This window comes from Euprymna scolopes, chromosome 22 (assembly GCF_053919585.1).
Source record: "Euprymna scolopes isolate OS-2025 chromosome 22, ASM5391958v1, whole genome shotgun sequence".
In the NCBI taxonomy this organism is placed as follows: Eukaryota; Metazoa; Mollusca; class Cephalopoda; order Sepiida; family Sepiolidae; genus Euprymna; species Euprymna scolopes.
The window spans coordinates 84,960,135-84,973,426 of NC_136503.1; the positions used below are offsets into that span (position 1 = coordinate 84,960,135).

The following is a 13,292-nucleotide window of genomic DNA, read 5'->3' on the forward strand; positions in this document are numbered from 1 at the left end:
AAAAAAAACAGTTGCATTTTTTTTTTAATTCATGTTAAATATGTTAGCTAACAAAAGAGACCAATATAAAAAAGTAGAATTTTGCAAATATATAAAATCAATTTCAAAACTTTAGTTTTGTTTTATCTCTTTTATCTAATGTATGAAAGTGAAACCTAGCTAGTGAGTATTGAGGACATGCGTTGCATGAAGAGAAATAATATGAAGATTATACAAGGGATATGTAATGTGAGTCAGGCTTAGTTCTGATAAACTCAGAGGAAGATCAGATCTCAACAGTATGAAGAAACGTGTGCAGAAGAGTAGACCTCGATGGTATGGCCACGCTTAAAGAATGGATGAGAGTTCTTGAAGTGGAACAATTGAGGTAGCAGGTTCAGTTCACGAAAGGAAGGCAAAGAAAACATAGGAGGAAGTGATTAAAATGGATTTAAAAAGAAAGAGAGATGAATAAAGACCTGGCCAGAAATAGGTTAATTTGGAAGTCAGTTTTTGAAAGTTATCTAATGCATGCCAGTATTTAAAACTGATGCTAAACCAAAGATGATGATGATGATGATGATGATGATGATGATTTATATAAAGTGATGTATCGGTGTATGAGTTTATATATGTGTGAGTACAAGACTCATTCCTAAACTAAATAATCGATCAATATGAATTTGGAAACAGTTGCTAGGCGTAAGTGGTTGTAATGTAGGCTATATTTAATTTAGTTTTAGGTAAAGGAAAAGAAATTCAACAATTCTATTGTATAGAAAAATCAAAATGAAGATGAAATGCTTTTTAGCTTTAGAGATTGTGTCTCAATTAAAAAAACTGCTCTTCATCAGCTCTGTGAGCTGATGTCAAGAAAAGCATCTAACATACAATCATCATCATCATCATCATCATCATCATCATCATCATCATCATCATCAACCATTACACCCAGTGGTGTGTTGGGCAACAACAAAGCCCCTCCACCCCCGCTTATCCTGAGCCAACTTTGCCACTGAACCCCAAGAATGCTGTATAGCTTCCCTCTTCCTTTCCACCGTTCTCCAAGTTGCTCTTGGCCTTCCTCTCTTCCTTTCGCCATCTGGGGTCCAGTGCAATGCTGTTCTTGTGATTGATTGTGGGTCTTTCCGGAGAACGTGCCCAGTCCACCTCCATCTCCGTTTTCTGATGATTAGGCCGATATCTTCTTGATAACATCTCTTTAGTAGGTCTTTATTAGAGAGCTTCTCAGGCCAGAATATCGTCAGTATTCGTCGAAGGCAGGTGGTGTGGAAGGATCGAAGTTTGATGAAATCTGCTTCCATCGTTCTCCATATAGGAGTGTTCATAAAAAAAATGAGCATCAATTAAGGAAATATCTTTCAAAATAAATTTCAAGCTGTGCAGCTTGAATATCGAAAGTTTGCAAGCCAGGTCAGAAAAGATTGTGTCCAACATATGCAAGCATGTAAAACAAACATTAAACCAAACCTGCTGCTGCTGCTGCTGACTTTAGATGAAATGTTCATGCTGAGAATATAACAATATCACAGAGTTTTACTAATGTATACTTTATTATAATAGAAAAATGACTTTGAATCATTTCAAACCATGTTAAAAGACATTCATAGTAACTCATTGATTCTAAATAGGCTATTGGTTTTGCTTGATGCTCAATTATTGACTATTGCTATTTGGTTTGATGGACAGATCCACACACAAACATCTTTGTATTATATATCGATATTTATGTGAAACAATATAGTGATTTAATAATCAATAAACTTGTTTGATGAATTATTAAAATTTCAACCTTTATCGAAATATCATCAACGCAGATAAGCCACCAGATTTGATGAGTTGACAACTTGCTATCATTATCCCAAAGATGAAACAGTTTTGTTCCCTTGCAAGTGTAAGTGAGAGAAAGATTTTTTAAGGAATGACAACTTTTCTTTCTTTTTGCAAGAAGAATTCAATTTTTTTTTCAGCTGCGGATGCAAGAGATGCGGGTCCAACACAAACTAAAGCTGCAAGCGAGTGAATCATGTATAAGCATTTGGCTGATAAAATGGAATTTAAAAAATAAATTCAATTTTTTCTAAGGAACCGATGCTTCATTCATGTCTTGTTTAGTCAGTTCTTTCAGCTCGCAGATTCATCTATTTTTCGGCCATGAAATCCAGACAGCATTTTCCCTAACATAGCAGAGAAGTGATACCAAAAATTCTTGCGACATTTGGACCAGTAGCGTCAATATCATAATTTTCTGGGTCTAAATTCATAATGTGGGCACAAAGTTATTGATGGAAAGAACTGGTTAGAATGAATGTGACACTCTCTAGAATATCTCTAGACTCCACACAATGTCTTGTCACAATGACCCTGTGACTTCGCCGCATTAAATATATAAATAATAAAAAAAAGAAGGAAACAAAAAAAAAAAAGAAGAAATGTTACTTACTCGTATTCCCATTGTTGATTGCATCTCTTGCAGATCAGTTCGTTCATTCTTCTTGGGGACATATTGTCTGAGTAAAGAACAAAACAAACGGATAATGGTGGTGTAACTGTTTCTTAGAAATGCTACAACCAAAATGACATAAATTTACTCAACCTTATTTCATACAGTTTATATGAAAGATCAGTGTTTATTTATCTCCTTCCAATCAGAGAAAGATGTGGCACAAGGTGAAACGGGAAAAAAACCCATCGTTTCTGAATCTGCACTTTTACTCCACAAAAATAAGCAATCAGCATTTCGCATTGCCTCGGACGAATGGTGACTTAAAAGAAATTTTTTTCGACCCAAAATAAGGGATAATGACACTTAAGCATAAAGAGCTATTATAATAGGGGACAGATTCATAGGGGAACTAACATAAGTTAGGAGTTAGGCAGTTAGACTTTTGTTCACATTATATTTATATTTCTGCATGTTCATGCGGTCGGGGAAACGGGGAACTCGGGGGGGAATTAAAAAAAAAGGTCATGGGAAGAAATTAGAATAGAAAATATTTTGCAAAGGGGGTGGGATTTTGCTGCTAGTTAGGTGGTTGAGAGTAGTACAAATATATGACATATTCCATCAAAGTATTTGTAAATCAAGTGGGATCTATTAAGTTACAAATACTGGTAAAGTTGGTCTATACCTCATCTCAATAGAAACGAACCTGGAGCTGTCATGGTAGCCCTTGGTTTGTTGGACTGAGTATTGAGGCAAATTTTTGTTGGCAACCATTATTTTATAAAAAGTGTTTTCACTTGGTGCCAACCATTATTTTATAAAAAATGTTTTCACTTGGTGCCAACCATTATTTTATAAAAAATGTTTTCACTTGGTGCCAACCATTATTTTATAAAAAAATAAATCAATAAATATTAATCAATAAAATTATTTTATGAAAAATAAATTAATAAATATTCATAAAACTTACCTTACGGTGATTAAAAAAAAATATTGTACTTACATTTTTCTTCATTGAAATTATTATACGGTAGATGTTATCTATCATAATGTTTTCTTTTTTTTTTTCTGGCGCTTTTAAATTTAATTTGTGCTCGGCATATCCCGTCGGTTTACGTTAGCTATTGGAATATTCCGAGGCAACATCACAGAAAAACGAGTCGTATACTGCAGAAGTACCGAGATTTCAGTAAAAGCTTGAATTCTCCAAGTGAGAAGTGAGAGAAACTTACTTGACTAATCGCACGTTTCCTTCCAAAGTCACCCGAGAATTATTAGCCGCTGCCAAGTCAAGGACTTTTAGTCCATTAAAGACGACACCTACAAAAAGATGGTGAGAACACGTGGAGAAGCAAGAATAAAAATAAAGACAGCGTACACACACACACACACACACACAATTATATTTACTCATCAAAAACACAGAATTATTTGGAAACATAAACCTTTTTGAAATATTTATGTTTATAAAAGTACTAGCAAGTCTACTCAGCGTTTTAACATATTTTTATTAAAACTTCTATATCTCTGCATTCCTTTTGTCATCCTCTTATTTCCTCCTACTCAGTTTTCCCCACACTCATCCAGACCCCCTCTTTCTTCTCAAGCAATTCCATTCCTCTTTCTGGGCATAAACACACACACATACAACTTTACTTTATATAACAGATTCCTTGAAGAATGAGTTGGAATTTTCTTTTCAAATGAATACATAAAATGGTTGAAAACCTGGTCCAATTGACTCCCAAACGATGAATCTATAATTTAAAATTTTTTAAAATATTATTTATGCCGATCAATAATATACCAACTTGTGTGTATTTGTTTCGTAGTTTTTTAAAAACATTTTGCTGGACACACAAACACACATATACACAGACAGCTGCCATTTATATAAAAGTATGATATAATATTATTTTAGGAAGAGAATCACAGATTCCTGTAACAAGTTTATCATTAGACGCATCCAATGATATGCAGAAATCTAATGATGTTCTGGTGATGCCCAGGGTCAACTTTAATGTTGCCTATGTAAGTTTTCAAAACCCGCTAGACCGAAAGAAAAACCCCCAAAAAACAAAAACAAAACAAAACCGTTAGATATACTTAATGTGTCCTATTTTCTGCGTATATTTATTTTTATGTTATTTAAATTGTTGTCACTTTATAATTTGTTAAAAACAAATAAATAAGTGACATAATTCATGAAGATATTATCTGTTTATCTAATTGAGACGTATACAGTTTCACAAAAGATTTATAAAGCCGTAATGGACTAGGAATTATAGGGATTCTGGGGATTCTTTAAAATATTGTAATTGTTATTGAAATGTACAACTAATAATATTCTATATTAGGGATTCCTATACATTCATTCATTCCTTGCTTAAGAAATAAGATCATTTGATGACTAGATAGAAAATGAATATGGAAAGTAGGTTAACTAAAATATGAAATTGCGGTTGGGTGGTTGGCAAACGAAATCTGAGATTTTACACATGCACGCATGCACGCACGCACACACACCCACTGGATCCAAATTTGGCTAGCTATATTCCAAGCAGAAACTCCAGATCTAGTGAGAAAATGCTAAATTGATAATACTGGCCAATTCCTTGCTTGTATACTCCAAACAATTAAGTATAAGTTCTAGTATTGAGAAATATTATAGGAAGGGAAGATTGTTAGAATATGATTTAATACCCATTCATACTTCTCTATAACTGACTCTGTCAGTCATCCATAACTGGATTTCGAAATTAATTTTGCACTCTGTCTATTAAGTTCTATTGATGTCTATTTATGTAATGACTAAACAATGACGTCTTTCAAAATTTCACAAAACCCAGAATGCAACAAATATTATAACAAATATATTATTTTTTATCATGTGTATTTCGTTGTTCATGTCACGTGATAAACGTCAATGTGAATGCAAACATTGACTTCGTTGCAATCTTTTAAAAAATAATCTGTTTAAAGATAATGATTTGCATCTACATTTGGTTTCAGCAGCTTAAAATAAAAAAAATTAAAACAAATACTAGATGCACCCCTACAAGTGGCTTTGTCAGTCATTCATAAAGTCTATACATTGGCCTGTAACACGTTTGAAATAGTGTTTCAATTGCTAAAGCCTCAGATGAATTTTAGATGTGTCTCAGTAGCTCAACAAATGGCTCTGTCCGTCTCTCAATCAGTTGGTCCATTACAAATAATTCTTGTCAATAATGAAATGAAGAATAATGAGTATATAATTTTATAGAGATTAACTTTTATTTTCTTTTTCAAAGATGAAGAAATAAGAAAAAAAATACACTGGACATTTTATAGATAACAATCAATCTCATTTCAATTGTTAATTTAATATATATATATATATATATATATATATATATATATATATATATATATATATATATATATATATATATATAACTACTTCATTTACCCATGTAATTTTAATATGCGAAAGTATAAATTTATGCGTGAATTTTACTTCAACAGTGTATTTACTTCAACAGTGCCCAATACGTAGGTAGAGCTAGTTAGTAAGTTATAAAATATATATGGCGATTAAGTTACACTGAATATTCCACGTTTCATCCACTCTAGGATTCTAACATAAGCCTGAAGAATCCTAGAGTGGATGAAACGTGGAATATTCAGTGTAGCTTAATCGCCATATATATTTTATAGCTTACTATATATATATAAATTAACTTCCCAGACTCTCCCCCACAAGAAATTAACTTCCCAGACTCTCCCCCACAAGTTCCTTAAACTCCAAAACTAAAATATTACCGACATATCAAGCACCCCCTCCCACCTTTCCCCCTGTTCCCTTCCTCTTTCCCCCCCGCTCTTCTCGCACCCTCCCCTGTTCACTCTTTCACTCTTTCATCCCATAACAACGAACATTTCTGTAAAAGTCTGAGGAAGCTTCAGACGGCCAAAAAAAACGGCCGGGTAGCTGAAACAATAATGTAACTTAACAGAAAGATACGGTAATAAAAAATAAAACGTATATATACATATATATATATATATATATATATATATATATATATATATATATATATATATATATATATATATATATATATATATAAGAGCAAATTTTATTATATATATATATATATATATATACATATAATTATATACATATGCATATATATATATATATATATATATATATATATGTATATATAAGAGCAAATTTTATTATATATATACATATATATACATATATATATATATATATATATATATATATATATATATATATAATTATTTTTTTGCTGTAATAATTAAATACCTACAGACACTAGTGTTTCATCCTTTCGGGATTCTTCAGTGCAGGGTGTCACGTTTAACACCAGCCGAACGATTCAAACCCCACACCACGAGGCATATATATATATATATATATATATATATATATATATATATATACATATGAAAAAACCTATAAGAAAAGCAATGCCTCCTATTTTTTTATTCCACTGAATGAATTAGAGGAGATGGCAAATTGCATTGTTATGATGACTGAACGTCTGCATTCATAACTTGAAAATTTAAAGTCTCCGTTGCAAATATTGATGGGTTGATACTCTATAAAAGTAACCCTTATCATGGAGTGCAACAGAAGCAGAGATGCGACATTGAATATCTGGCAAAAGTGCATTGCGAATGGTGATGTAGAAAAATAAATTCTGGAACACAAAAGGTCACATATTTAAATGGTACCACTCCCGTTTTCGTAGCTCTTCAATTTTTTAGTTAAAAATAGGAGGCCTATTTTCTATGGAAGGACTGTAGTATATATACATATATACAGACATACATATATATATATAAACACTTTCTCATTAATTATTTTGACTTTGACTTTCTAGTCTCACTGACTTTAGCAAATAGGGTACATACCTTTATAAATATTTGCTAATATTTTCTCTCCTCTGATGAGATGGTAGACATCAAAACCCTATAGGTTAAGGAGATTAAATTTCTAAAGTATTCTTTGTCTTGCTTAGAATAATAAAAATCTTTGATATGAAACTCAAACACTTCATTTCAATAAGGGTTTTTTGAAATTCATTGAATCACTACAATTAATTTATTTGCTCTATCTTGCATATCGAGCAGTTCTTATTTGGATGGGATAACTTATAGAATATTACTGCCAGTAATATTTTGTAAATCTTATAATCACAGATTTCCATACCAACTGATTGTTAAATAAAATTATTCTGAAGTATATATATATACACACACACAAACACATGTACGCACGCATATATATCCATGTATATATGCATATATGTACACACACATATATTTGCTAGTATATATATATATATATATATATATATATATATCATTCAAATACGGTAATGTTATAATATGTGGTTAAGTGACAGTTTTAGTAATTTAAAACAGCTTTAAAGTTTCACCGATCACTAATTTTTCGATCAAATTTCAAACAATTATTACAGTTTATAGATCACCTTTTCAGCTATATTATGAAAAAAAATTTCACTTCTCGTTCAGTAAAAAAAAAAGTTATGATGAATTTACTGGTGTTCAAAATCATAAAACAAAACGTAAGGAGGTGAGCGACGTTTTTTATGACTGGTTTCCATAGCAACTACGTCGCTTCAGCGACTACTGTTGCTATCAATCCACCACTCTCGCGAAAAGATAAGTAACAAGTGAAATAGAGAGAATGAAAGAATGAAAGGGAGATAATTAGCGTGATTTTATTGAAAACAGACGAGTTCTGTACATTGTTATTACATAAGTGTATGTTATGTTTATGGGGACAAAAAAAAATGACTGAAATTAAACAAAGAACAAATGAATTTACTGGAAGCCTGGAAAAATCATGGATTACAATAGAGCATTCGTATAATGCGAACATGAAAAGTTATATAATTAAGCTTTAACATGGAAAAGTAAAGAACTAGTTGTTAAAACTGGAAAAGAAAAGGACAAGATATTCTAGTAAAAAATATAATAAATTTATAACTTTATTGCAGAATTAAAAAAAATTAAATTTATAACATTTTATAATCGATTCTTAATGCTGCAATATTTTAAATTATGAATTTATTATATATTTTACTAGAATATCTTGTTCTTTTCTTTTCCAGTTTTAACAACTAGTCCTGTATTTTTCCATGTTTAAGCTTAACCATATTACTTTTCATCCTCACAGTTTTCTATTGCAATACACACACACACACACACACACACACACACACACACACACACACACACACACACACACACACACACACACACACACAGATATGTGTGTGTGTGTGTGTGTGTACAAGTTCAAATGTATTTATAAAATGAAATTAATAGTGTTTTTTCAAAAGTGCTCAATACAAGGTAGAGCTTTATAAATCATAAATTATATCATCTTTTAAAATGGCCTACATCTGGAATAAAAGTTTGTCATGAATATTATTTGTCTATAAAAGTCAGAGGTAAAGATTTCAGACAATAATAATAATAATAATAATAATAATAATAATAATAATAAGAAGAAGAAGAAGAAGAAGAAGTATTTTGAAGTTATATTTTTAAAAGATATCGGCAGACTAACCTGACATTTCTCCCCGATACGCTTTAAGAATTTGTTTACCCCAGTTTTTCACATCCTTCTTGCCACCGATGTAGATGTAAGCTTGATTGTTGAAGATACTCATCTGCTCACCTGTAAAAAGAAACAAGTCACACCACTTATGTTTACCTGCAATTAACACCAAACAACGAAAAGAGTTTGCTTAAATCATCTTTAATAAACCTTTTACACTTTAATTTTTCAATTTCACGCCTGTTTTTCTTTAAGTTTTTAACAGATGCAATAAAAAGAACACATATAACATGATATATATAAAGATTTTTGAATGGAAAAATATTTTTCAGAAGAATAATAAGTTGTTGAACAAAAACTCATGGAAAAAGCTCATCACCAAAATCGAAAATAGACAAACATATCAAAATTAAAATAAATACAAAAATTATACTTAAAATTTAAATTCATTATAATCATTAATACCTTTTGATATTTATTTACGAATTATAGACAATAATAATCTATATATACTAATATATAAAATATATTTTAGTCATCGACATACAGACCTGTTTCGTTGTTTCACAACTCATCAGTGCCGCTAGACTAACACCTCTCCCAAGCCGAGGATCGAACCTAGAACCGTCGTGATGACAGCCGGCAGTCCTACCCCCTGACTACGGAATCGGTGGCCGAAATTAAACTGTCCGAACGTCTATTTAAATAAACATCCGTTCGCTACTCGTAGAGGGCTCAAACGTTTGTTTGTAAACAAATCGTGAGCTTCGCATTATTTCAAATACTAATATATATACATATATACTAATATATATATATACTAATATATATCTAATATATATATATACTAATATATATATATACTAATATCAATGTATGTGTATGAGTTTTCTATATGAAGTTAGATATTCTACATAAAAATTAAAAGTTATATTTATAGTTAAAAGTTTATTTATATGTAAAAGTTTTCAAGGAAAACAATGGAAGAAATTTCGAATCTCCAAGTATCCTTAAAGTGAGCTATGGAGATAAAAACTCTTTTAACTTTCAAATATATCCTATTTTAATGAAATTGAAATAAGGATTAACTAGTGAAATCCCCTGGAAATTCCATGGTGTTTTCTACTTCAAACTGTATAAATTAACTGTTCAAAACGAGTCAATACTGTTGAGAAAAAATGACTTTTTCTTCTTACATAAAAATAATTGCTATTGTCAGCTAAATATGTTTCTTTATTTGTTTATTTAAATTTGTAGCAATTTCATTCTTTTTCGAATAAATATTATGTTTTCTTACTATAAAAATAGTTGCCAGATGATACCTTTTTCAAATGTGTTTATTTGAATTGTACTGTTTTAGTCGACAAGGCTACATAATTTGATTTTGTAACAATTTATTTTAAAATAGGTAAAATCGATTATTTACCTTTTTCATGGAGGGGGGATTATGAAGCTCTGGAGGCCACTTAAAGATATAGGTTAATGATGGTGGCTGGTGAAACTCCATCAAGATCAATAATGGAAAGTGCTTATTTATTTAGGAGGGCTCAACAGAAACTTGTTTACATTAGACTTGAAACTGCCACGTTAAAGTCATCTGGGAAGCAGCTCCGCAGTATTATGTTCCACTAACGGAAAGTTCTAGGAAAGAAACTTTGCTCATGGATCTTATGTTTAGTTTTAGGCATAGATAGATAATAAGAGAATTGTTGTAGTTAGACGAATATCTGCAGCAAATGTTCTACGGGGATTGAGGAGGGCAGCGATAGAAGCTCAGTTGAATATCGGATTAATCACAAAACACCATAATTGGTGATCAGGAAATTAATAATAATTATAATATTTAAATGTAAAAATAAAATCTTTTTTATTTATTTTTATTGTAGTGATTTTTTTTTACTCTTTTCATGGAGAGCTTTTGCGGAGAGCTTTTGTCCACATACTGAATTATACGTTTCATAAAATTGCAGAAATATAGCAAATTGTTTGAGGAAGAATTCATGGTTGATGAACAAACGGTAGAAGTTAAAATATTTATTTGCAAAAGAAATTTGGATATAAAAAAAATTCTTCATCATTTTAATTTGATCATCGAACAAAAAAAGGGACATTTCATTTAAGAGTAGAAAAGATTTAGTTTTCATGTGAAGTAAAAAGGTTTATTTGATGATAATAAATAAATAAAACACGGAGAGAGGAAAATAAAATAATAAAACAGCTGAGTTCTGTAACAGAATGTTGATATGCGACTTTTAAAAATCAATTTTCGAAAGAACATAAAAGCGATTAAAATCTAGGTTGGACCTTAGATTTTGTTTTTTTTTTCTAGCAAATGATCATTCTGATAAATTTTTAAAGAAAGTACCATCTTTAATAACAAAATATGACCAAATTTCTTAAAAAGTGTAACTAGGTTTGGTAAAATTATACCGAACTGAAAATAAACCAATAAGAATTAATTGAAGTTGCAAAATGAAAAAGGGAGGTCACTCTTGAGCCATTGGTTTTCTATTCATTTCATAGAACAGAATAAATTTGTAGGATCGAACGATCATTAACAGTTTGTGTGAAATCCTTATGCACTACGATCCTTTCATAAATTTTCTTTCAATTTCAGATTTTTGCTTATATATATATATATATATATATATATATATATATATATATATATATATATATATATATATATATATATATATATATATATATATTAAAACTGTTTCTTTTTACCTCCAAACAAGGCATTTTGCCATTTGGAACGTAAAGAGCTACTATTACTATTAGCTACTAACAAGAGACAAGAGATTGTGGGGAACTGAGCAGCGAGATGTCTGTTCACATTACATTTAAACTTCTGCAGGTTAGTACAATCAGGAAGCAAGAAACAGGCAGGGAATTCTATAGTCTGACACAGTCCGAGGGAATAAACTAGTAGAGTAGACGACTTTCTGGCATATAGGGACCTCAACAGTAAATGAGGTGAGATTTTGCTGCTTGTTGGGCTAGTTTGGAGTATATACATTGAGGGGCTTAAGAGAATGAGTTCATCAGAATACATTCTATTAAAGTATTCGTAAAACAGACACAGGAATGAAACATTGCAGTGATGGGACAGAAGTTAGAGCTTGGCTGATAGTGCAGGACTTATTAGATTGTAGATGCTTTTTTGGACTCTGTCTAAGCGTGAGACATTAGAGATAGATGCACCATCCCATATTTTAGGTATGTAATCATTAACTCATCCATTTTTTTACAAAGACATGAAATGATTTATTACCCATTTGATATGCACACCTAAATATGATTTTGTTTGGGAATTTTTTAGATGAGAAATAATGATATGTATCATTAGAATTATTCTGGCTACTATTCTCATCTTGGGTGTTATCCTTACAAAATGTTGGCCAATGTAACCGCCAACTTTCTTCAGATGTTTCTTTCAGAACTCAAGAATTTTTATGTCTCAGAACCATCGGAATTTATACACAATATGGAATTGAACTATATATTGAATCCCTATGGATAAGGGCATTGAGTACATTCAACAAAGTTATTTTTCTAGAAGTTGAAGGTTCAGTTCTCACTATAAGCATAGGTCTGGTGATATCTTGTTTATGCATGAGGCCAATTCTTTGATTATATGGCTCAAAGACTCAAGTAGAAATCCTAATAATATAATTAGGAATGGAATAATTTCAATATGATTGGATGTTTCTATTTATAGGATTGGCTACAACTGCTACTATCAACATTATTACTATTATTATTACTACTGCTACCACTACTTACGACTACCATTATTACTCATAGTATTAATTCTGGATTGCTTTTTCAGAACTTTGTAGGAATAGGTATTTAAGAAAATATCAGTACTTACATCATCAATTCTGAGTTTTACCAGAAACTTCTAAGACTGACGAAGTTACCGAAATTCACCGAAAAAAATGAATGTATTATTAGTTCTTTGTGAAAAAGTTATTTAATGAAAAAAATTTCGGACTTTAGTTGTATTTTAGTGTAATTTGTAATGTTGCTTCAGAACTTCTAAACTAAACTTTTACCCTAACCTAACCCTAATCTAACCCCAAACTAACCCTTACCATAACCTTTTAAGTAAAGGTAAATGAAAAAGGTATCCAAAAGATTCCGAATTAAAAGTTGTAAAAATAATAAAAGGCATTCAAAAATCACACAAAATCGGAAATTGATCTTTTTAATTGATTGGAAAATAGTCGTCTC

The 13,292-nt window shown here is 30.8% G+C and overlaps 1 protein-coding gene across 9 annotated transcripts in view; it reads right to left on the reverse strand.

Moving 5' to 3' along the window:
• The window catches only part of LOC145243539 (neurexin 1-like), a 409,860-nt gene that overhangs the window by 6,535 nt on the left and 390,033 nt on the right, over positions 1 to 13,292 (reverse strand). For all 9 annotated transcript variants that reach the window (XM_080106519.1, XM_080106517.1, XM_080106513.1 and 6 more), the window contains 3 exons: positions 9,063 to 9,173; positions 3,679 to 3,766; positions 2,444 to 2,510 (listed from right to left, as the gene is read on the reverse strand). In XM_080106519.1, coding sequence (XP_079962645.1) covers positions 2,444 to 2,510; positions 3,679 to 3,766; positions 9,063 to 9,173 — 266 coding nt within the window. The remainder of the gene's footprint in view (positions 1 to 2,443; positions 2,511 to 3,678; positions 3,767 to 9,062; positions 9,174 to 13,292) is intronic.